This window comes from Herpailurus yagouaroundi, unplaced genomic scaffold (assembly GCF_014898765.1).
Source record: "Herpailurus yagouaroundi ecotype Mexico unplaced genomic scaffold, PumYag 250, whole genome shotgun sequence".
Classification (NCBI taxonomy): Eukaryota; Metazoa; Chordata; class Mammalia; order Carnivora; family Felidae; genus Herpailurus; species Herpailurus yagouaroundi.
The window spans coordinates 18939687-18965518 of record NW_024412467.1 but is presented as its reverse complement, the minus strand read 5'-3'; the positions used below and the strand labels follow the sequence as shown (position 1 = coordinate 18965518).

At 43.8% G+C, this 25832-nt stretch overlaps 1 protein-coding gene across 6 annotated transcripts in view; it reads left to right on the top strand.

Annotated features, from left to right (window-relative positions):
* RREB1 (ras responsive element binding protein 1) overlaps positions 1-25832 on the top strand; it is a 184116-nt gene that overhangs the window by 109251 nt on the left and 49033 nt on the right. For 5 of the 6 annotated variants that reach the window (XM_040460336.1, XM_040460338.1, XM_040460333.1 and 2 more), the window contains exons 2-6: positions 2579-2693; positions 6195-6318; positions 6952-7164; positions 12353-12442; positions 13807-13970. In XM_040460336.1, coding sequence (XP_040316270.1) covers positions 6994-7164; positions 12353-12442; positions 13807-13970 — 425 coding nt within the window. In that variant the 5' untranslated portion in view covers positions 2579-2693; positions 6195-6318; positions 6952-6993. The remainder of the gene's footprint in view (positions 1-2578; positions 2694-6194; positions 6319-6951; positions 7165-12352; positions 12443-13806; positions 13971-25832) is intronic. The other variant, XM_040460337.1, reaches the window with a different exon arrangement.

Genomic DNA, 25832 nt, shown 5'->3' with positions numbered 1-25832 from the left:
TTTTCAGAAGCTGAGAAGGTTTGTTTCTAGACCATCTTCCCTTTTATCTTTCATCTCCCGCTTGCTATCTCTGTTGGACCTGGAGACAGACTCCTTAATCTTTTCTTTCTGGCTTTACATAGCATTGTCCCTTATCTGCTCAGGGGCTGGGGCCTGGGGGCTGGCCTTCCCTGCCCCCTCATCCTCACAGATGGACCTCTGCCCACTCCAAGACATCTTGCTTCCATTGGATCTAGGCAGAGCCCGTGTGGGAATGCAAATCCAGAAATTCAGCATCCTCCCTTGGGAGGCCCCGAGACCACCCCTCTAAATTCCCAGCCTGTGCTGCAGTCACTTACCCCTGCGGGAGTCACCTTCTAGAACAGAACCTCTCCTCACTAGGTCTTTTTTTTCCCTTTTTCCTTCTTCTCCCCCCCCCCCGGGCGGCTTTCCCTGAGGCGATGGTGATAGAGGTAAGGGGTATCTTGAATGTTCTTCCAAGAACTGTCCCGTACTTTTCCACTCGCTGAGTTCTGTGAATCCCTCAGGCCTGGTGGAACCCCAGACAAACAGGGTAGTGACTCTTGTTACTCAGCTAGAATTGCAAGACATTCTAAATATTCAAATCCTTTACATCCAAGATCAGAGGATGAAAGTTTCAGGGTCAAGTGTGTTGGCGTTGGCCCTCTCCCACCTTGGTTCGCGGTGTGTATTGAGATTACTCGGTGGACTTTTTAACAGTATCTTTTTTAAATGAGGGAGGGAGGGAGTTCAAATTTTAATGAGAGTCTTAGTTATTATATTGTGAAAGTTTAAATTGCAGAGACTCATCTCTCTGATGTGTGTTTTTAACAATTCTATATGGAACTGTAATTCACTTTACTTATTTGGAGATCGTGGTAGTTTCAAAAACAAAACAAAACAAAAGAACAAAAAACCATGGAGGTATTCCTCTTCAGACTTTCTTCCTAATAAAAGTTGCCACGAATGAAGAAATGAATAATAACAGGGAAATTTGGCTTGGTTTTTTTTTTTTTTTTTTTTTTTTGCGTGTGTTTTTTTTTTCTTCCACAGTGTTTCATTTCACCCCTAGGCATCTTTAAGTTTGGGTGGGGATGATCTGAAAGGATGTTTTGTTTGTGCATTTCTAAAACCTCATGGGCATTTTAACAAACTTGACTTGATTCTTGATTCAGAGTTTAAAGGAAGGTGGGTTAGATGTCAACTAAAACCAGGATTCTTATCCTGCGTATCCTCAGATGAGTGTCTGGGGCCCCTGAACTCTTGATGCGGAAGGGAAATGTCGAATGTACAGTATGTGCACTTTCCTGTGGGAAGGTCCATAACTTTTATCACACCCTTCAGGAGGTTCTCATCCCCCAAAACCACTGAGAATTATTGGGGTAGTAAGAAGGATTCCTCGAGACTTACAGGGCCTCTGTCCCATTCAGGGGCTGTCCCTACAGTTACTCCTTATTTCTTGATACTTTCTTCAGAATCCAAAGAACTTTTCAAAAGAGAAGGGGGCAAAGAGAAAAGATGGAGAATCGAAGCAGTGAGGTGGAGGGAGAGTGTTTGTGGCCTCAGGAGCTTCTTGTCATGGGTCGGTGGCCCTTTCTCGCCCCAGCTGACCAGTCCTGCAGGGGGCTTGCCCGCCCTAGGTGCTCAGGAACTACAAAGTGAGGAACATTCAAGGTGACAACTAGGCGTATGACAGGATTGAGCACCTTTCTCCAGACACTCCGAAAAGGGATACGAATGAAAAGGTGGGCCACGCCAGGGTTTCTCGGAAGGGCTTGATTTATGTCTTTCTCGATCTTCTCCCAGTTTTGCACTCCTCCGTTTAGCTGCGGGAAGCCGTTTCCAGAAACCGAGAGAATGTGGCTGAAGGCTGCAGCTCTGGAAATCCTGCATTCCTTTGCTCGCTGACTTTGTAGAGGGCCAACTTGCTCCCAGGGAAGGGACTTGAGGCCCCTGCACCCCAGAGCAGACTCGCTCAGACTCCCCGAGGAGCCTGTGTCATTTGAAAAGCTTTCTGTATACCCCCTACCGAAAGGAGAAGATACGTGTTTGGTCCTATCTGAACCGTCATGGACACTTCCCCCATCACTCAGGAGAAGATGCACTAATCTGTCCTTTACATTAAGAGACTGTTTGGTTCCATGGTGTTTACTCTCTTCAGCTGTCTTCTTTCCACTCTGCTGCTGATAGCACTTAGTGCTGTCTCGTTCTCCTCTGCCCTTGAAGCTGGCAGCATCAGCATCTGCTCTTAATATGCCACTAAGATGCCCAGAGCTCTGCCTGGGCCAGTGGTCCCAGCTGCCCTCATGTGATATGGCTCCTGACCTGCTGGGGCGTGCTAGGGGGTTCTTGTCTGTCCAAGGCACTCTCGACTCCGGTGGATGCTAGTGGGTACCTCTGGGCAGAATCAGCCTCGGAGCCGGAAGGAAGCTTGCTTCTGCGTGCAGGCGGGGATGGGAAATGTTCTGTTGCCCTTAACTTGTGCCCTCCCGGATCCCCGGGAAAAGGGATCCGGACACAGGATCGTTTCTGCCTGGTCTTGACTCCCTCTTCATGCCACCTTTTCTCATTTTTGCAGGCTGCTCCGACTCTGTATTCCAGAAGTGGTGGCTTTGAGGTGTGACCCTGCCCACGCCTGGGCCAGCGTCTGCTCCTCGGTAAGGAGGGCCAGCTTGATAAGACGAAGAAAACAGGTCAGTTACACTTTATGGACTCCACTTGAGGCCCAGTAATTTCCAGTGTTGTCTTCCTTTCCCTCCCCCTCCCTCCCCACATTCCCTATGGGTTGCCCTTTTTCTTCCCAAGGTCCTCCTGAGGCTTTGACGCAAAACCACAATGAAATTGTAACTCTGAGTTGCGAGCTCTTCTGATCCAGTGGGCCTGAAGTGTAGGATGAGAAATCTCAGAGGGTACCGGGTATTGGTCTCACAGGAAGGAGTGTTCAGACAGCAGAGCCCTGCTTCTCCCTCCCCGCCGCCCCCTGTCGCCCAAATTCAGGCCGTTTGTGTTAAAAACTGGAATGCCAGGCCAGTCCACTTGGCCATGTCCATGAAGATGATGACTTCTTTTCTTATCTGTGATTGGGAACTCCATCTGGGTTCCCAGCTCTCTCTGGTTCCAGTTGGAAGACATTGCCTTAGAATGGGGTTAGTGATTTTTAACTTGTTTATTGTTATGATTTTATTGGTGGTGGTTATTTGCAGTGGTAGGGCTGATGTGGAGGGTGGCGTCAGGGAGCAAAGGAAAGAATGAAAATATTGAGACTATTAATATCTGTAAAGAAAAAAATGTGCTTTGTAAATGGACTTCAAGCTGTTCAACTTCTCTTTCATCGCTGAGATCAAATCTCAGAAGGTTTAGGTTTGTTAGTTTGGGTTATTACCCCAGTATAGCCCAATGTCAGGTATAGGTAGGTAGAACTCACTAATAATCCTGGACGACTGGCCTCTGGGTAAATTAGTGCATAGATGTGCCTTAATGCTAAGGTGGATTTTTTTTTCCCCCATAACCTGGAACAATGAGCTACCTTATTTTATACCAGGACCTTTCCCTTCTTCCCTGCTGCATCCTCTCAAAGGGAAAACTCAAGCATAAGACACAGGAGCACACTGGAGTAAAAACCTGTGCTGGGTGTGTAAGGCTGGTTTGTGTTGCTTCTGGAACAGCAATTGAGGGATGAGTCCAATGACGGTGCTCTTCTTTTCAAACAGTGTAGCTGGGGGGTTCATTTTACTAATTGCACTTTCCAGATTGAGACGAGAAGAGTCTCCATTAAAAAAATAACATTGCTGGGGAACCTGGGTGGCTCAGTCGGTTAAGTGTCCGACTCTTTGATTTTTGGCTCAGGTCATGATCTCACAGTTCATGGGTTTGAGTCCCATGTCGGGCTCTGCACTGAGGGTGAGGAGTCCGCTTGGGATTCTTTCTTTTTTTCTCTCTCTCTCTGCCCCTCCCCTGCTTGCACTGTCTCTCTCTCTCTCTCTCTCTCTCTCTCTCTCTCTCTCTCTCTGTCTCAAAATAAATAAATAAACTTTAAAAAATTTATTGAGAAATATGTACATATTGCTACTTACATTTAAACTAGGTAAAGGAAGTAAACACAGGTGATCTTGGTGTCATCACTGAGTAGTGTCAACGCTTTATACTTTATCCCAGAAAAGGAAATAAATGTAGCAAATGTCTTCCTGCCCAGTCAAAATGGGAAATAACAAGTTTGTGTGGCTTTTTTCTTTTCCAGTTAGAATAAGCCTTTGCAACATTCAGCCCTTATGTTGGTTAGTGTGGTGACAATGGCTAGGTATTGTGTATTTAAGACACTTAGGGAGTTTGTAAGAATGTATATTGGATGTTATAATGACTGTAACAAAAATTATCCCTAGTAATCTGGCTCTGTAACATGAATGTATTTTTGTTACTTCTCATGTTGCCCGTTTCTCTCCTCTCCATTTTCTCAGTGAATTGAATGTAATTTTTACAACTTATAAAATTCTACGTTTAGTCCTAGAGGTGTTTACTCTAACCTGTTCCCAGATTTCCATAAATTCTACCACACTTTCCTTTTTTCCTAGTATCAGGACATAAGCAAGATTACCTTCTAAACTCCTTCTATGAATCAGAAAGGTTAACTTTCTTTTTACTAACACAACATAATTACAAAAAACAGTTTCTGGCCAGTTATTTTATAATTTACTATATATTACAACTATGGGGGAGGGGTTTTAGTATCAAAGGTATCCACATATTTGAATCAAACAGATGATTGTCTGCTGATTGATTGCAATACCTCTAGGAACCAATGGTACTTTTAGAGATGCAGGTGTGCCTATGTATGTATGCACACTTACATGTGTATGTTTGTGTCTCGTGGTTTTCCCAAGAGAGAGAAATCTCCCAAATAAATTTTCAAAGACCGTTAAAATAGGAAGTTTGAAGCACAATTTTGAATGGTCTTCTGGTGGCGAAACCACAGAAGGACTGCAGTTTGGCCTTTGCTTTAATTTTGAACATAGCTCTTCTCTCTTTATAGGAAAGATGTGCGGGCTAAGACGAGGTCTGTTGTCTCGAGTTGCATGTTTCTGCAGTTAGTCCTTTTCGTCCCCGTTTGTAAATCCGTTAAATCCATATCTTCAAAATGGCTGCCCACAAGGAAGGCACGTTTTGTCTTTTGGCTGGAAAAGTACTGTTCCTGAGATTCTCTTTGGCTCTTTTGCTAAGGTTTTAGCTTGAGACTTCTGAGCTGACAACAACGTGGCTTAATAAAGTTATGTCCCCAGGCCCTTCCTGCTCTGCTTGCTGCTGGCTGCATTGGTAGCTCTGGGTGTTACCGTTTGTCATATCCTAGGTCATGTCCCCTCAAGTTGGAGGAGGAAACCACAAGAAATCATGTTCTTTCTGGTGGTGTTCCTGAGCATTCACTTGGCTGCCGAGATGATGAGCTTGATCTTTGACTACAAGTCCAGTAGAGGACATGTGGAATTTATCAAGGCACAGTTAATATAGGTCAGTATAGGATCTGAGGCTTACTGGCAGGGCTTTGGCTCTAGATAAAATGAGGGAAGTAACTTACCTGCAGACTTAATCTGAGGCCATATCACAGCCATGGTAAGGCATGTAACTGGATGGCACTTCTCAAAGGAAGGTAACTAGAAAAGGCTGCAGAAGTCAATTTTGCAATGGCCACAAGGTGTGGCGGGTGTTCCGGTTGGTCATGCCGTTCCTGTTACCAGTTTTCTTTGAGGCCTGACCTAATACTACATAGTCTAGTACTAGACTACGAGCCTTTCGTGAATTGCTTTCCTGCCTTATCTTCAGTCACTTTTAGGTAGAGGTGGGAGGGGGGTCAAGTAGGAGTCTGAATGCTCGTGGGGGACTGGGGTAGAGTATGGAGGGAAATTCAGTGTGTGTGTAGTTAAGAGCTCCAGAAAGTAAAATACCACAAAATCGTTTTGGCTGTTGGGAGTGACGGTGACAGCACTGTAGGGAACATCAGTTAAGGTTGAAAAACAACCACAGAATGTGGTTTTGGAAGAAAGACATGACTTTTAAAATCGCCTCCCTTTTGTTCTCCCTGTATTCTCATGAATATAGTGGCCTAAGATTACAACAAGTAAATGGCATCAGTTTTTTCTTCCCTAAGTGAAAAGGCATTCACTGATTTTTTTTTTTTTTTTTTTTTGCCTTTGCTTCCCTTCCAGTGTCAACAAGTGATACAAGAGAAGAAAAAAAAGAAGTGAACACAGACTCATTTCCTACTCCACGTGGATGATAGCTATAGCAAGGGAAAACCTCATAGTATATCAGTTGGGGCAGAAAATGGAGGTAATTGGCAGTGGGGGCTGGGTTTTCCTTCCATCCATCTTCTGGGGTATAGGTACATTACCTACTCATATATTTTAAGAAACGGTCCTTTTTATGTTGATTTGAAGTTTGGTTATAATTCTGAGAGGATTGCCTTCTCAGTTGTTGTGTACAATTTGGGCTCCCCATTAAGAGCACTGAATTACAGCAGTGGAGTTACGTGAGACCTGAAGGTTCTCATCGTAAGTTGTTAAGTCTAGAACATTCCTGTAGTAGTAAATGAGCTTGGTTTTTAGGAGGGTGCCAGGCAAATGTCAGCTCCCTGGGCTGACAGAAAGACTCCAGAGCCTTTCCCTGCTCTGTCTAATGAAAGATTAGGAAAGGCCAGGAGACCTGCCTCTGCTAGTTTGGGGGGTTGTGTCAGTACAGATGCACAGAAAGGAAGCGAGGTTATCAGTTAGTCTTTGTTATGACAGTGCTTCATTTAGATGAAAGCTTCAAGTCATTATGGGCACGAGTGTCAGCTTGAACTGAAGAAGCAGGGGGGCATTCGGTGTTTGGACCTGACTTACGGTCATGGTAGCCATAGCCAGTGCCACCGGGCTCTGACAGGGGCTAAACCAATTGATCACAGCAGCGATTTCCGATTTTCAGTTCTATGGCAGAAGCTTCTTAGAAGCTTAAACCCTTGACCCAATGACGTCAAGTTCGCCCATTGGCTTGGAAGGTTCAGACTTGTCTTCCGTCAACACCATGATGTCAGCAGTAATGAGTGTAGGGAAGGTCGCCGAGAATGGCGGGAGCCCCCAGAGCACCAAGTCCCCCACGAAGCCTCCAGGACCAAATCGGATTGGCAGAAGGAACCAGGTAAGCTCCTGTGCGCTAGCTGGTGACATCTGGTGGCTTCAGTCTATGAGAACGTTGGGTGAAGTTTGTTCCCTTGAGCCCCAGCTTCGTAAGCCAAAACCTCGGACAAGCTCAGAACTAAAGGGACATGCCGAGAGGCTTCAAGAGTGAACTTTTCCGGGCTTATGTCAATTTCCTTTCATGGAAGAAATTTTCTCTGCAGTGGTGTGAGTATTGGTGGAATCCTTATTCTCTGCCCTTTAATTTGATTTGAATGCAAGCTGTCTTCACGTGATGGCCAAGGCAAAGAATTGGACTTATTCCTCTACTGTGATGTAGTTCATTTCTTTACTCACACAGCTGGTTAGTTGGGATTTTGAAGCCATCGCCTTGATTTCTTTTTTTAAGTGTCTTCAGATCAGGTAGCAAATAAGTGTTGGTTTTGCTGGATCTCCCATTCAGCTTTCCACCTTTGACAAAGCACAGAATTTGGCTTCAGAGAATGCCACTCATGGGGTGATTTAGTCCTCTTGAGTTTTTAGTGGGCATCAAATCAGGAAGAGTGGGGAAGAATAAGGGGGCGGGCCAGGATTGGAAGGGTTAATTAATGATGTTACAAAGGTCTAAGGCTCCTCCACTGGGAAATAAAACAGATCTTCTAATTAACGTACAAATGGGGCACTTGAGAAAAAGTTGTCACTCTTCCGGTAGCAGTGTGTTCAAGGAAACTCAGGGAGCGAGGCAGGGGGTGTGTGGTGCTCATTTCTTCTCTGAATCCATGTAATCTGAACTGATGACTCCACATTTAATTTTTGTTTTAACTTACTTAATGGGTTTACACCAAATCCTCAGGGGGGAAAGGCAGTCTTCTCAGTTCCTCTCAATGCCAGGGATGGACTGGAAAGTAAACCTGTTGGGCTTTTGTGAATTCATTTCCTTTTTTATTAATAATCCTCAAGTGACTGTCCTTATACAGAATTGTCTGAGCACTATCCATGATGGTTTTCTATAAATTCTTGGAAGTATGTTAATTAAGGCTTTGGCTACTACTTGTCCTCCAGGAAAAGTCGTTCCAGCCTAAAACCCACTCCAGCAGCATAGGAGAAGGGTCTGTTCATTCCCATCTTCCTCACAGCTGAAGACTTAGCAGGGTTCAGTGATGTTTGGAGAGTTGGAGCATTGATACCTTTTTTCTCTCTTTTTTCCTTTGTCTCTGCCTGCCTCTCTTCCCATGGGTACCTGAGAAAATACTCAGCCTGTATGACTGTGGCCTGAGTCGAGACGGAGCGCTAGCTCTGGGAAGAAAAGGTTTATTTCCACTCTCACGTGACTGTCCATCCATCCATCTATCTGTCCATCTCTCCATCCATCCACCCATTTCACAATATATACTTCCAGCCAGGTACTGCACCAGGTGGCAGGCATTTCGGGATGAACGAGATACGTACGGTCACCGTCTCCTCATCCTTCTGTGTTCCGCCAGTAGAAAGTGGCATGGGTAGGGACGAGCCCGGCATTTCCCCAACACAGGTAGAGTTGACCGTAGTCCAGGCTCTGGTCCCTGCCCAGTGGTTCAGAGACAGTAGGTAGAACCCTAGAGTGTGACCCACAGCACCTCCATCCCTGCATGGTAAATGGAAGTGACTCTGCAGGTGTGGGCAAGCAAATGGGACAGGTGTACCTGAGCCATTTTCCATCTACCTTCTGTGTCCTCCAGGGTTCCTCAGGGCATGGGCTCAGTGTTCGCAGGGGAGGTAACCTCTGGGCCAGAGGTAACATGGAAAAGACAGCGCATTAAAAACAGCAGAGCGCAGCTGGGGAGAGAGTGGGCATCACCCTTACCTGTGAGCGGGTAGGGAAGGCCGAGAGCAGGAGCCTGGGGAGAAGGCCCGTCAGCGCTAGCACCGAGTTCCAGGACAGATTAGCCACAGCCGGACGCCGACACGGGTGCCAGATTGTTTCATTATGGAATGGTTAGTTATCACATTAGCTGCTAATTTTATCTGTCAGCTCAGGAAGTCTGCTTCTTCCACCAGCACAGCCACAGTAACTGGATTCACAGCAGGGCTGTTCTCTTTGCTGTTGGGTTTGTTTGTGAAAATTAAATCTGAGTCCAGAGGTTTCCTCCTCCCCGACCACTGTGGATTCTGTAGACCTGTGTGAGGGTCTGCAGAGTGCAGCTGCCAGCCTCACAGAAGGTTTGGTGCCGGAGGCTCCAAGCACCTACTCAGTATGTCCAGTATCTACCTCCAGGTGTGCGCAGGATGGTTTTTTCAAGAAACGTGCTGCCTCAAGAGGCTACCCACACGGACGCCTGGCTTTTTGACATCTACTGACTTTTTCTTTTTTTAGAGAGGGGAAGAGCACCTGAGTGGGGAGAGGGGCACAAGGAGGGAGGGAGAAAAAGAGAGAGAGAGAGAATTCTAAGCAGGCTCCACACTCAGTGCAGAGCCCGACACAGGGCTCAATCCCACAACCCTGGGGTCATGACCTGAACCAAAATCAAGAGTCAGATGTTCAACTGACTGAGCCACCGGGCACCCCATTTATTGACATCTTATTGATGGATCTTTCTTTTTTTTTTTTTTTTATTTTTTTTTAACGTTTATTTATTTTTGGGACAGAGCGAGACAGAGCATGAACGGGCGAGGGGCAGAGAGAGAGGGAGACACAGAATCGGAAACAGGCTCCAGGCTCCGAGCCATCAGCCCAGAGCCTGACGCGGGGCTCGAACTCACGGACCGCGAGATCGTGACCTGGCTGAAGTCGGACGCTTAACCGACTGCGCCACCCAGGCGCCCCGATGAATCTTTCTTTAAAAAAAATCTTATTAATATATATTGTTCTATAACAAAAATACCCCAGGGACTGAGTTTGGGTCTGGCTATGAGACAGCCCTCATTATTATAGCAATTGCTTTCATTTTGTTGTGAATGCTTTCGTTTTTGATGTTTCTCTTTGGTGGTTCTTGGCCAGCTCCATTGTGACTGGAGTCGGATGGGCCGAGAAGGAGTGACGCCCCTTCCTGCTCCATACACATCATGCCCCTGGGAGGATGGCGGTGAGGCTGGCAGGTTTTTTTGTAACTGTCTCTGGGTTATCAGCTTCCTTAGGCTTCCTATCTGGTTTTTTTGTTTTTTTTTTTTTAATTTGAGAGTGAGGGGCGCCTGGGTGGCTCAGTCAGTTGAGCGTCCGACTCTTGATCCCGGCTCAGGGCATGATCTCACAGTTCATGAGTTCGAGCCCCACATCTGACTGCTGCCAGCACAGAGCCTGTTTTGGATCCTCTGTCTCCCTCTCTTTCTGCCCTTCCCCTGCTTTTTAAAAAAATTTGAGGGTGAAAAATATGTAGTGTACCTTTTCTCAGACCCAGTGCCACAGATGAGAAAAGCGTTTGTATTGCTTAAAAATGAGGCCTGTTAGTCTTTGAAGAGGACACAGAAGTACCGTGGGCAAATACATCCTGGACATCCTCATGCATTCACTCCACCCCATCTGGTTTATGGTGCCATTTGTTTTTAGAGTCTTCAGAGTGATTTTTATTTTCATCGTCTCTCATGAGCCAACCACAAGGGTGTTTCCTTTCTGTGCCTTGGGGTTAATCCTTTTTTTGATCAGACTTGTGTAGCATAGTCATGCCCTAAACTGGGCATGGGCTGGGAGAGCAGCCGGCCTGAGTTTTAATCCTGGGTCTCCTACTTCATGGTTTCCTCGTTTGAGACAGGTTACTTACCTCTCTGTACCTCAGTTTCCTCATCCAGAAAATGGGATATGTAACCGTGGTTGTGACATTTCTATATGTAGCATCTAGCACATAGTAAGTGTTCAAGGATGGGCATTATTTGCAAAGAACAGAAACTCATTCCGATGAGTACAAGTAAAAACAGGTCTGTTGAAAGAAGTCTGAGGGTCCAGCCTGGCAGATGGTGCCGTCCCCTATCTCAGGCTACCTGGTCTCCCACTTCCGTGAGCACCCACGTCCTCCCCAGCTGCATTGTCGTGGCTTGGGCTCACCCCAGTGCTCAGCTCAGCCCCAGGACTACATGAACTTTGAATTCAGGTATTCCTGATCACTTGTGGTAGTAACTTAGTCACCCCCAAACCTGGGTGCATATGAACAATGACTGGGGAGCTTGAGAAATGAGCAGATTTCTGGGGTACACCCCCCCCCCATTCTGAATCAGCATGCCAGGAGTCTGGTCTAGAACTATGTCGTTCAGAAATCTGCCCAGGTGATTCTGCTGATCAGTGGGAAAGCCACCGATCTCAGTCTCTAAGCATCCTCATTTCAGATTCCTGGGCGAGATATCCATGCCTTGATCCTGTTGGTTTTGGGAGATGAGGGCAGAGACCGGGGTGCTTAGGGACCATGTGGGTGAGGGGGCACGTCCAGGGCAGCTCTCCATGAATTATTTGGAGAAAGGAACTATACCACATGGCTAGTGAGGGAGCTCCTCCTTTTCCTTAGAAAGGTAAAAATCTATTGCTTGAAGGCAGCCTCTCCCTGGTGTGTTGAGAGAACATAAAATGAGCCACCTTGCCAAGTAGTGATCTGGTTCTTTTGTCACCCTCTGTGGAAGGCGTCAGCCCGGGTGTGCTCCCCCATCACAGTTTGGAAAAGGACAGCATTCTTACTGATTATCGATGAGCGGTGTCAAGCAGGTGCAAGCAGCAAGTAAGAGGGGCATGTCGATGCCTGTGGGGCACACAGCTGGGCACGGAAGCCTTGTCATGTTGGGAGGAGAACTTCACTGCCTCTCCTGTGTGCTCAGGAGTAGTGACTGGAGCCACGTAGGTGGGGCTTGGGGAGAGAGCTGTTCTGTTTCTACCTCTGCTGTGACTTGATCCTTGTTTTTTTTGTTGGCACTGATGATTAATTAAATGGTGTTTAATAAGAACACTGATATTTATGGAGCACTTAGCCTGTATCAGGCACTATTCCAGTGCTTAACATGTGCTCATTGATTTAATCCTCATCACAGCGCGGTCTGGGAGATGCCATTAGTTTTTCCCATTTTACACATGAGGAAACTGAGGGCAGACAGGACTGTGACTTACCCAAGCTCATACCTGGACAGGCTCTGGAGCCCATGCTCTCCGCGATTTATTGTTATGGCTCTTTGAGACACAGATGCTTACGACAGGAACAAGAGGCACTGGCTTACTGTGTGAGTTGAACTTGATTTTCCCTTGTATTATGTCTTTGCAGGAAACGAAAGAGGAGAAGTCTTCCTATAACTGTCCCCTGTGTGAAAAGATTTGCACTACACAGCATCAGCTAACTATGCACATCCGTCAGGTTTGCTGCCGATTTCATACTTGTATTAGAAATCTTTCTTCATAGTTGAAAAAAAAAAAAAAAAATCTTTCTTCATTAAGAGAGGGCAGTTGGATCTTAGCAGATGCATTGTGGCTGAGCTTAATTTAGATTTAATATTTTAATAATCTCAAGGGGTGGTTATGAAATAAGTTTTTGCAGGTCCGTGTTACCGTGACAGAATCCCTGGTCAACACAGAATACCTTTTCAGAAGTTAGCAAACATCTAGCTAAAATGACCACATCGAACAGAAGACCTTTCATCATATGACTCGTCAGTTTGAACCAAACCTCCTCACAGCACAGTGAGATTGTAGAGATAGATCCCGAGCCTTCATACTGCTATAAACTTACATCATGCGGCAGGAAATATATTTGCTTGGCATTTCTTTTGGCTTCTATATTATGACCTTTATCCTTCGTCCTTGCCTGGTGTGGCAAATTGATGACAGAGTATGGATGAATCGAGAACAAAGAAGGATTAATCATATATACATATGTGTGTATATATATATATTTTGTTGTTGTTTGTTTGGAAATATATATATATTTTTGGAGTGGGAATGGATAATTTTTTTTCCATTTTATTTATTTTTTCATCATGACACAGGCACTCTGTAAGCCCCATCATCTCTTTCCCCCATCTGTCACCCACCTCCTCTCTGGTAACCCATCAGTTCTCTAAAGTTAAAAGTCTGTTTCTTGGTTTGTCTATCTCTCTCTCTCTCTCTTTTTCCCTTGCTCGTTTTTTTTTTTTTTTTCTTAAATTCTGCATATGAGTGAGAAGGATTGACAATATTAAAATCATAACATGGCACTGAGGAATAATACCATTAAGTAACTTGGGTTTGGAGAGAAATGTTCCTTCTTAATGTATTTCAGAGGCCAGAACTCTAAACTGTGCAGTTTTCAGTTCTCTTTCCCTGACAGCAAGACTGAGTCAGCAAACTTGAAGAATGGACATTGCCTTAATGCAAAGACCGTATTTCACGTTAGCTTCATAGTTGAGAGTCCTTCTGCTCATGTTAATGTATGTGGTCAGTTCATCTATGTGTGTCCCCAAGAAAGGCCTGCAGAGACCCCACCCCTCTCTGGGCCTTGCAGAAGTGTTTTCCAAAACTGGAACACGAAAGTGGAAGAAGATCACACAGAATAGTTATTTGCCTGTGTTCCTGGTAGATGTTGACATTTGGGAAGATATTTAAAATGAAACAAAAAAAAAAATATCAGAGAAGCTTTGCTGTTTTTTTTTTCTTTTTTTATATAAAGCTCTTAATTTGCATTTCATAATTGCCAAACTTTGACCCACCTTCTCAAGTGACCAATGTGATGATTGCTTTCCCCAGCACAACACGGACACTGGAGGGGCAGACCATTCGTGCAGCATCTGCGGGAAGTCACTGAGTTCGGCCAGCTCCCTGGACCGCCACATGCTGGTGCACTCTGGCGAGAGGCCTTACAAGTGCACTGTGTGTGGCCAGTCTTTTACCACCAATGGGAACATGCACAGGTGGGTGAGGGCGGCCTTTGCCTCTGGAGGTTGACAGAAAGTCAAGTGGCCTTTGAGCCACCAGGGGACCTGCCTCCAAGCTCTTAGGATCTGTGCACTGCATGGAGAAGTCGGAGAGATGTGCTCATTCTCTCCAGTGTATGGGACGTGTCTGGCCATGGGAAACAGAAGTACCTGGGCGAGGTCTTTGGCCTTTGGGGATCCTCGGGATGAAACACAGAGTCCTTCCCCCTCTGCCAGTTGGAGTTTCTTTGTTTGGGTGCCAGAGGTGGGCAGCTTATCAGATACTGAGGAACCCTCAAGGAATAGCACAGTAACCCTTGCCTCTTAAAAATCTATTTGCATATGCCTCCCAGATTCCCTGCAGCTCTTTTCCTTGCGAAAAATTTCTGGGGCTTTTGAATAAATAGTGAGATGGCCTGGTCTTGGAACTTCAGGATAAGGTGGGATAAAATGAAGAAAAAGAAGATCTGATAAATGTCAGGAATTTATTTCCTGAGGGAGAAAAGTAGCTCACTCAGAAGTAGGAGAGAGCCCCATGGTGGGCATATTAAAATTGTGTGGGACAAAACCAATAGAAAATAAACTTTATAGAATGATTACATATGGTTTGAGGGGTTAGAACAAAAAGACTTTTTTTTTAATGCTCATTTAAAAAAAAATGTTCATTTATTTTGAGAGAGAGTGTGAGCAGGGGAGAGGGGGAGAGAGAATCTCAAGCAGGCTCCACCCTGTCAGCACAGAGCCTGATGCTGGGCTCGAACTCCCAAACTGTGTGATCATGACCTGAGATGAAATCAAGACTCCGACACTTAACTGATGAGCCGGCCACCCAGGCGCCCCTTAAATGCTCCTGTTTTACACAAACATTTTAGGAACATCAAGACTCTAGGGAAAGTTTTTAAAGGGACTCAAAAAAATATCACCTTCTCAGAAAAACCAGACTATTCTTATTTTTCTATATTTCCTTTCCAGGCATCACGCTGCTCTGCTTTTTAAAAATTGACTAACCACCCCTCCCCTCCCCGCCATTATTTTTTTTTAACACGTTTTTTTCCAAAGAACACTTTACAGCATTACTGTGAAATTGATACTTTATTATATACCAATACTAAAAGGAAATGGGCCAGTTTATTCTACCTAAAACCGTATTATGAACCACTGATGGTGTACTTGGGACATACTGGCATAGTGATAGATCTCTGGCTTTTGGAATTAGGCACTCGGTGTCAAATCTTCACTCTGCCACTTGTAAGTTTTCCATTCTTGAGCAAGTTTCTTAACCTTTGTACCTCGTTTTCCTCCTCACTGAAACGAGCCTTTTAATAGTATCCACCATTTCACTGGAGTGGGGTGAGGGTGAGGAGATCATGAATTTTGCACAGAGTCAAGGCACATGGCAAGCACTCCGTAAATGTTATCTGTCATTACTGTTTGCATTTCTAAGTAATGCTGCAGGAATCCAAAGCCTGTGGTTTTCTCAGTCTGGACTGGAAGGAAGGTGTGTAGTGTGACTTTACAAAAGATATCAATATTTTAAAGGATTTTTACAAAGTATTTTACTTTTTTTTCTTTCCATGTATATTTAGTCCTCTTTGCCCCTCATCTCCTTCTGGGAGTGTTTTTGGGCAGGAAGAAGGAGGTGAATAAATACCATCACCATTTTTTAGTATTCTATTTTACATTTTAGCTTTTTGGTTTTTTACCACCGTGATCAGCCCATCAGGATCAGTTTACCTTCTTTTGCTGTTTTGTTTTGCCTGGTCCTTCTATCCTCTCCCTGCCCCCCCCCCCCCCAAAAAAAGTCCTTTGTCCCTTACATATTTGCCCTCTCAAAATCTGTTCCTGGGTATTGCCTATTTCCTTCTTGGGTGGTTTCCCTGCTTCCTCTTCCTGAGACCCATGCCCAGTGGAACTTCCCATGGAGAGGGCAGTGGGGCGCATTAGTGACAATTACTGTCCTTGAGGCTGCGCTGGCCCTGAGTGCTCACTGTTGATGATTCTCCATGAGACCTCTCTGGTCTTGGGCCCAGTCACTTCTGATTGGGAAAATTTCCATTTGGGGACAGCATCTGTGATTGAATACGGCACATGTCAAGCACATCTGTAAATAGTTACTGCCTTCTACAGTGATGTATCAGACAATGCATCTTATAAATAACCATAGTTAAAGCTACAGTTACTGTGTGCATCAGGCACTGGGCTCGACACTTTGATTTTTTTTTTTTTCATCTTTAGGAGATATAATTCATATGCCATATATTTCACCCATTTAAAGCGTACAATTTAGTGTGTTTCAGTATATACACAGAGTTCTGCAGCTGTCACTACAATCAGTATTCAGCCATTTTCATCACCCCGTAAAAGAAACCCCATACCCATCAGTAGTCACTTCTCATTACTCCCCACCCTCCAGCCCTAGGAAGACACTAATCTACTTTTTGTCTCTGGATTTGTGTACTCTAACATGTGGCCTTTTGTGACTTGCTTCTTTGCTTACCATTATGTTTTTAAGATTTATCTATGTTACAGCACGTATCCGTGCTTCATCCTTTTTTGTTGTCGAATAATAGTCCATTGTATGGATATACCATATTTTATTTTATTTATCTCTTCATCGATTGGTGGACATCTGAGTCATTTCCATTCTTTGGCTATTATGTATGATGCTCCTGTGAACATTCTCGTCCAGTCTTTTTGTGTGAACATAGGTTTTCATTTCTCTTGGGCAGATACTTCAGAGTGGAGTGGCTGGGTCATGTGGTAACTCTATGTTTAACATTTTGAAGACCTGCCACACTGTTTTCCAAAGTGTCTGCATCGTCTTACATTCCCACCAGCAGAGTGTGAGGGTTGCAGCTTTTCCACATCCTTGCCAACACCTGTTACCGCCTGTCTTTTTCATGAAAGCCATCCTCTTAGGTGTGAAGTGGAATCCCATGAGTTTTATAATTGTAGTTCTTACATTAAGTCTGTGATCTGTTTTGAGTTAATATTTGAGTATAGTGTAAAGAAGGGGTCCAACTTTAGTCTTTGACACTTTGTTGAAAAGGCTTTTCTTTCCCCCATTCAATGGTCTGGCCACTCTTGTCAAAATTCAGTTGACCATCAGTGGAAGGATTTTTTTCTCTACTCAGTTCTGTTTCATTGATCTATATGTCTTCATGTCTACCCCAAGGCCTAATACTGTATTGATATCTGCAACTTTCTGTGAGATGTGAATCCTCCAACTTAGGTCTTTTTTACGATTGTTTTGGCTACTATGGGTTGCTTGGATTTCTGTATGAATTTTAAGAACAGCTTGTCAATTTCCACACAAAAGGCAGCTGGCATAGGGGTTATAAAGTACATAGATCAATTTGGGGGTATTGTCCTCTTACCAGTGTTAAAACTTTGAGATATTTTCTATTTATGTCTATTACATGTTAATAGATTTCTGTCAACTGTGTTTTAAATAGTTTTCAAAGTGCAAGTTTTGTATTTATTTTGTTAATTAATTTCTAAGTGTCCTTTTTTTTTACGGTATTGGAAGTAGAATTGTTTTGCTTTGTTTCTTAACATTTATTTTTGAGAGAAAGCGCACACGCGTGAGCGAGCAGGGGAGGGGCAGAGAGAGAGAGGGAGACACAGAATCCGAAGCAGGCTCCAGGAGCCCAACGCAGGGCTTGAACTCACGAACTGTGAGATCATGATCTGAGCTGAAGTTGGACGCTTAACCGACTGAGCCGCCCAGGCACCCCTAGAATTGTTTTGTTTTTGTTTTTGTTTTAATCTTTATTTTTGAGAGAGAGGGAGGGGAGGGGCAGAGAGAGAGGAAGACGCAGAATGCAAAGCAGGCTCCAGGCTCTGAGCTGTCAACACAAAGCCTGACGTGGGCCTCGAACTGCGAACTGAGAGATCATGACCTGAGCTGAAGTCGGACCCTTAACCGACTGAGCCACCCAGGTACCCCTAGAATTGTGTTTTTGATTGTTCATTGCTGGTGTATAAAAATACTCACATTTTGTACTGCTCTTGTTTCCTGCAACTCTGCTGATCTTGTTTATTCATTCTAATGGTTATTTGGTGAATTCCTTGGGATTTTCTGTATATGACATCATGTCACCTACAAAGAGAGACAGTGTGCTTCTTCCTTCGAAACTAATCTGGATGCCTTATTTTTCTCTTCTGCTAGCCCTGGCTGGCCCCTCCAGCGCAGTGTTAAATAGAAGTGAAGAGAACGGACACCCTGGTGTTATTTCTGTTCTTAGGGAGAATGCATTCAGTCTTTCTCCATTAAGTATGGTGTTCGTTATGGGTTTTTCATAAATGCCCTTTATCAGTTTGGGGAAGTTCTTTTCAGTCCCAGTCCACTTAGCACTTTCATCGCGAAAGGGGGTTGGATTTTGCCAAATGCCTTTTTTTTTTTTTTTTTTTTTGCATTTATTGAGATGGTCCGATTATTTTTTACCTTTCTTGTGCTCTGTTTTGTATGTTAAACCAGCCTCCTTCCTGGGATGAATCCCACTTAGTACGGTCATTTTCACATATTGATGGACAGGGTTTGCTAGTATTTTATTAAAAGACGTTTGCCTATATTCATAAGAGATATTGGTCTGTCGATTCCTTATGAGTCCTTGTGTGGGGACTACTGCTAGTCTCGCAGAGTGAGTTGGGAAGTATTCTGTCTGCCTCTGTTTTTTGGAAGAGTTTGTTGGTGTTAACTCTTCTTTAAGAGTTTGGTAGGACTCACCAATGAAGCCACCTAGGTTTTTCTTTCTAAGAAGTTTTTAAATCACTAATTCAGCCTCTTTACTTGTGATCGGTCTGTTTCACATTTCTGTTTCTTCTTGAGTCTATTTCCATCGTTTGTGTCCGTTCCAGGTATTTGGCCATTTAATCTAAATTATCTTATTGGTTGGCCTACAGTTGTTCACTTTCCCTTTATAGGCCTTTCTGTCCTGAGTCGTAATGCCCCTCTTTTCATTCCTGATACCAATCACTTGCGTCTTCTTTATTTTTTTTTCCTTAGTCAGTCTAGCTAAACATTTGTCAGTTTTATTGAGATGTTCAAAGAAACAATTTTTGATTTTGTAATTTTATTCTCTGTTGCTTTTCTGCTGTTTCATTAATTTCCCACTCTATATTATTTCCCTCCTTCTATGTGCTTTAGGGTAGCTAGCTCTTTTTCCAGCGTTTAAAAGTAGAAGGTGAGGATATTGATTTGAGAACGTCTTTTGTACCACAGGCATGTACAGCTATAAATCTCTTTTTAGGCATTCTTTAGTTATATCTTGTGTTTCCTTGTTCATTCATCTCAAAGTATTTTCTAATTTCCCTTGTGATTTCTTCTTTGGCCCGTTGGTTATTTCAGAATGTTCAGCGTCCGCATATTTGCGAATCCCCAAATTTCTTTCTGCTATTAATTTCTAATTTCATACCATTGTAGTTGGAGAACATACTTTGTATGATTTCAATCCTTTGAAATTTCTGGAGGCTCATTTTATGGCCTAGCATATGGTCTGTCCTGGAGGATGGCCCGTGTCTCTCTGAGAAGAATGTTCGTTCTGCTGTTGCTTGGTGTGTCCTCTGGAGGTGCCAGGAGGTCTAGCTGGTTTATATGTTGTTCACATTTTCTCTTTCCTTGTCGATTGCCAATTTTTTTTATGCACTCTACCTGTAAGGTTTGTGGAATTGCTGTCAATTTGCATGAGGAAACTTGCTTAGGATCAGAGTAACAGCCAAGGTTGAGACTTGGATGTCGGCTGTGGGCTTAGTGGCCATGCTTGTAATGACTATGAGAAAGAATTGATAATAGTGTTTGTATCATTTTTTATATTAGAAAAAAGCACTCTTTCACCCACCCCCAAAGCAGCTCCATGCTCTCGTAGAGCATTACAGTTGACTCTTGAACAATGCAGGGGTTAGCGGTGGCAACCACCAGTCAGTCGAAAATCACACAACTCTTCTGACTCTCCCAAAACTTAACTACTAATAACCTGCTGTTGACTGGAAGCCTCACTGAGCACATAAACATATATGCTGATTAACATGTATTTTGTATGTTGTATGTATTATATACTATGTTTTTACAACAAAGTAAGTTACAGAAAAGAAAACATGATTAAGAAAATCATAAGCAGGGGCATCACCTGGGCAGCTCACTCAGTTGTTCATCTGACTCTTGATTTCAGCTCAGGTCATGATCCCAGGGTGGTGGGATCGAGCCCCACTTTGGGCTGTGCACTGAGCATGGAGCCTGCTTAAGATCTTCTCTCCCTCTTTGCCCGTCTCCCCTGCTCACACACTCTCTCTCTCTCTAAAATAAAATAAATAAAAATACACTTTAAAAAATCATAAGGAAAATACATTTACAGTACTTCACTGTACCAAAAAAATCTATAGATAAGCGGACCTATATAGTTCACACCTCCATCGTTCAAAGGTCAACTGTATTTTTAACGTTAAACTATTTCACCAAGTTATTTCAGTCACTTTATTTAGTGAGCATGGGATAGCCTTTTATTGGATTTTATGACGGTTTTTTTGTTTGGTATACATGGGTAGATTTAGAAATGATCTTCAATTTTTTATAGCTCAGCCCTTGATATTATCCTAAGACACAGTTCTTATTTGTAAACAGTACATATTTGACTTGTTTGTAAACTATTGTTTATAAATATTTTTTTTTCAAGCAGACCTTAGGGATGTTTGTGCTAATTTTGGATTTTGTACTGATTTTATTTATCGTGAGTCATCTTGATTGGGAGCGGAGGACTAATTTTTGTGGGCCAAGTTCTAGGCCTAATTCTGCAGGATGCCACAGGAATCTCTTAATTTGTGTACACTTTAACAGAATGGAATAGGAAGACCTCGTTGAGAACTTATGCTCAAATGCAGCAATGTTTGTGAAAGCATTTCGAAGGATAACAGTGCAGCATGGAAATGTCATGGGTGGGGGATGTTTCTGAGTTTGTATTATTGGAGCTGAAAGCACACTTGTGATACTCTGTGAAGCGTGTGCCAGTCCTAGCTGTGTGACCCTAGAGAAGTTGTTTGGCCTCTCTGTGTCTCGATTACTTCATCCATAGAAAGCCATGATACCTGTACCAGTGTTATGGCTACACTGTGGGGATTCACAAATTAATACATGCAGAGCACTTAGGATGTTTATCAGTGGTCACCAGTGTTGCTCTCCTACTGCCACTGAAGGACAGACAGTATGCCAAGTAAGCATTCCTATAATACCAGAAAATAAATCAAGAGGTTGCTTTTATTTTTGTTTTCTTTTTGCTACACACTGAATCTGTAATTTAACATTTAGAATATTTGAGTTCATCATACCACATTTATTTTGCCTTTTCTGCAGAAAATTGCAAATAATAGGTTAAAAGAACATTTCAGTTTGTGGTAATCAGTCACAGTCATTACCACTTTCGTTTGCTGGTGAAACTGTACTTTTGGGAAAAAAAATTATAAAAATGTGAAAACATAAAAAATGTGTTAGAGAGAGTGGAGTTAGACTTCTTTGTCCCAGGGATCTGTTCCAGAACGTGAGACTCAAATGGTGAGCTGTGATCTCCCCTGAGCACATACCTGTGTTTCATTAATCAGAGACCAGAGCTGCCCTGGGACGCGTGTGTGCAGGAATTAAAAAGAATAGCGAAAACCCACGTTTTGAGGAGCTGTATCCTCACTCGATTTTCAGAGTATGGAAGGAAGTCAGTCGACTATGAGTTTGATGCTGAAGACGGAAGTTCTTTTTCTCTTTTTCCTCCTTTCTCATTTTCCTTCTTTTGCTGCTGCTTCCCACGTCTGTGGCACTGGCTGGGATCAGGGAAAGCCAGGAGCTCATCTGTGGGGGCTCTGGGGCCCACGCCCCGCTGAGTGATCCAAGACCCCCTGGCCTGCATTCATTTCCCCGAGTGCTGGGCACTCGCACCACCCCCATGTGTCCCATTCTGTCTTGTTGACAACCAGGCCCTCCTTTTCTGTGTCAGTTTCAGGGTCTGATTTTCAGCTTCTCCCCTGAGGGGTGCAGATTCAGTAGGACCCCTGCTATGACATGATTCCTTGTGGTGTGGCTTTCTAGATGCATTTCCCCAAGGCTCGATTCCGGCACACAGTATCATTTAGGAACAGATTTCACCTTCCCTCCGCCTCCTGCTCCAAAGGGCATCTGCATGTGCACAGGTGATGCCTATCTCTGCATGTACACATTCTTCCAGATAAGCCTCGCCTTCCCAGTGGTTAGTGTTGAGCAGGCTGCTGTAGAGGGCAGATCTGGGCTCCATCCCAGACTCTGGTTGCTGCCACACTCAGAGGTCCTCCGTGTACATCTCGCAACCCAGACCCCAGGAACTACTTTTCAATTTCAGGTTGTTCTTAACCGACGTTGAGGCACTCTGTCGCCACCCACTTTATGAAGCAACTCATTCTGTTTCCTTTGGCCGCTAGTCATTTTAGGATGATGCAGTAGTTACCTTTGTTTATAAGACTAGTCAATCTTTTGGTAGCGTTTCCTTAGTCTTAGGAGGGGAGCCTCAGCGCATAAGCAAGAGACCGTGTCAATCTGTTACCAGATCGGGTACACTTGTTCAAGCTGCCGTTTCCCTGTCTGCGGACTTTCGTGTTTTTGAGGTTTCGAAATCCTTCGTCCCAAACCGTCTGACCACAGCTTAGTTTCCAAGCAGAATAATAGGCCGCATCAAGTGCAAAACACGCATCACGGAAAGATCACCGCGGCTCCAACTTTTAACTTCCCCCAACTCTTTATCAGTTGCTCCCACGTTGAAAATTTGGATTGAGCAGTACTTGTCTTCCAAAACAAACTTGGGAAACTGAGCCAGAGCACACCCGCCGGGAGAGCTCGATGTAGGAAAAAGGGCATTGAGCTTTGCAATTTGCAAAACTTTCCAGAAAGTGCTGGACTTCAGAGCTATGCAGAAGTGATGATATTTGAAAGAGAAGATAGAAGTAGATCTCCTTTGGGAAGAAATCCTACCTCCAAAACGGGTGTTTTTCCTTTGCCAGAATGTAATTGCCTTGAGAAAATAGGAAATTAGTTTCCACTTTGCTCATTTTACAAAGTGGAGACTTCAAAGCCATAAAGAGAGTTGTGGAGTTTGTGTTAACGTTACAGACATACCAAAGACCCCAGCAGGACCGGGCTTTGCTAACCAGCTTCTCCATTCATTCTCCGAAGAGCAGGCATGTGTCTGCATTTTGGCCATGTCAGTAGAAGGGGCAAGATGAGGAAGCGAAATGCCTGGAGTGTCCTTTAGTTATTTGGGCACAGGCTCTATTTCCTACTGCAACGGGAACGACTTTTTCTGTTGCTAAGTGCAGGAGACATAGACCCTGAGGATGCCGCTGGATAATGGACAGTCTTCAGGAACAGAGGCTTATGTGTTCCTATTATGCTGGAAGAAAACGTTCGCAGCACAGAAATGTGACCCTGCCCCATGACAAATGAGGCCGTGGAGGCTCTGAATTTAGCTCACTACTCTCGGATACTTAGGTGGAGCCAGCCCTTGGCATGCACAACTGAACTTGGGTATCCAAACAGGTGGCCAGCATTTAAAGACAGAAGGAACAGAGGTAGGGCAGTGTCTTGGAAGGGGACAGTCACTTCTTTACCCTCAGAGCCCAGCAAGAGGAAGGGCCCTGTGAACTTCTTTCATGGTAAAAACGAGTTTCTGAGGACACCCTATGACTAGTTCTGGGACTGGCTGCTTCTCCGGAGTGGAGGTGGGCACTCGGAGCCTCAGCTAGTCCCATCTTGAAACAAGTCTTAATCACCAGGTACTCACTGACTCCCCTGACAGATTCCTTTGAAGGAAGGAAGGTATCGTGTGACATGGGAAGAAATAATTTCTAGGATAAAAATCTGGGTCATCCTACCCAGGACTGTGTGAACTTTTTTTTTTTTAAACCTATTTCTATTAAAAAGAAGGAAACAATTATATAATGACGTTTCAATTGTCTACAACTAAGTATCTTCCCCTTGAGGAAAGACAAATCAGAAGAGAGTGTCTCTCGGGGCTGCTCAGAGATCTTAACATAGTTCCACTGAGACAGTTGAGGGGTTTGTGGAGATTTTAATGGTGTGTACACAGCATAATGAGAATGTATGAACTGTGCTGGACATAGGACCCTTACGTTTGGTGCTGTTCGGTGAATATCTGGTGGTTTCATGATAATCATACTTGGATATCAAGGCAGTTTGCATCTGTGTGGTACTGTGTTTACGGAAATAGTCACACATACTTTGGGTGTAGTCTCAAAAGCCTTATTAAAACTTTTTTCCTTTTAACTAGAAAAAAAAAATCACGGAACTGTAATACTTGGTTCCCTGATCACGCCTCTTCATATGCTTTTCATTCTCTTCGAGAGCCCACATCATTAAGAGGCCCAGAATTTTCCCCTCGAGAGTGAACGTTCACAAATCTGCGTATCGCAGCAGAATGTCCAAGTTCCCAGTTTCCCCCGGTAGCATTATTAAGCTTTCACCAAGTGAGTTTATTATTTGATTACACTTAAACACTTTTATAGCCTTTCTTTACATCTCATTGTCTGGAATTGAAACCTGTACGCTTTTATTTTAACGTCAGCAGTGGTTTGTATAAAGGCGGCCTCTCTGTGTGTCCTCTGAGAGCTCTTCCTTCCTCTCTGGCTGGTGCTGATAAAGGATGCTCTGTGGAATGGTAAAGAGAGCCTCCATTTCTTCATCTTTAATGGGGCAACGTTCTACTCTCAGAGTCTGCTATGATGAGAATAAATGCTGTAATGTATACCCAAGCCCCAGGCTCACATAAGTGTTCAACAAATTGTGGTTCCTTTGCCTCTCTCTTCTCCCTTCGGAAACTTAACCCCCCAGTTCCTTCCGCATGCCCATGAGCATGTGTGTTTACAAAACCAGGAAGAGAGACCTTGACCTTCAACCAGGAGGGTACCATAAGCTGCGATCTAAGAACCTGACAGTCTGAGAGCGGTATTTTGTAGAGCAGCTGTGTGCCATACACCTGAATTTTCTTCCCCTAATTGTGTAAATTCTCATTATTATTTGAACACTGCTTTTGGGGGGCATTGCTTTTTCTGTGGTATTTTTCTGTTTTTCGCGTGGATTTGTGTTTATACTATTTGATGAGAGTCTGTGGTTCTTTTCAGAATTCTTACTTTACATTTTAGAAATCTGCAAATAGCAGCAAACTACCACTCTGAGAAAAAGAACAGGTCAGAGTGATTTGTCACAGAATTTTATTCCTCCATTAAAATAAAAATCATAAGAAAATAGCAAAGCTGAGAGTTGACCCCTTTCAATTGACAGTCTCTTGTGAAACCTGTTTCATGTTTGACTGACATTCTTTAGAACATTTTCCCTGCTACTTTGTGTTTGTTTTTTCTTTTCTAATACCCCTTAACAATGAGCATAGCTTAATTTTTTTGAAAGAATATTTGAAAAATGTACTTGTGGCTGGTGCTCCCTTTTTATTCGGCATTTTTTCCAGAAGGACCAGGTCAAGTTCAGTTATATCAAAGAGAGCTCACTCGTAAAACTCTGCCATGTGTGGGGATGTGAAAGCCTTTTTCATCCTATCACTGTTTCTCAGATTTATGATATACTTCATAATTAAGTAGTTCACTATCATTCGGCAGGCTAGATGCTAATGTTTATAATTCAGGCTTTCTTCTGTTTTGGCAGAGGTGGTATTTGTTTTGGAGATTTGAGCAGACACAAAAGAAGTTTCTCTTGAAGGCAGGCACCACGGTGTTCTTGACATATCTCGTTGAAATATTTTGAAAGCTCAGTTGCACCAGGTAAAAGTGGTGAATGGCATCAAATTCTGGAGCATCCATGCTTGCCTACACTTGAACGACCTG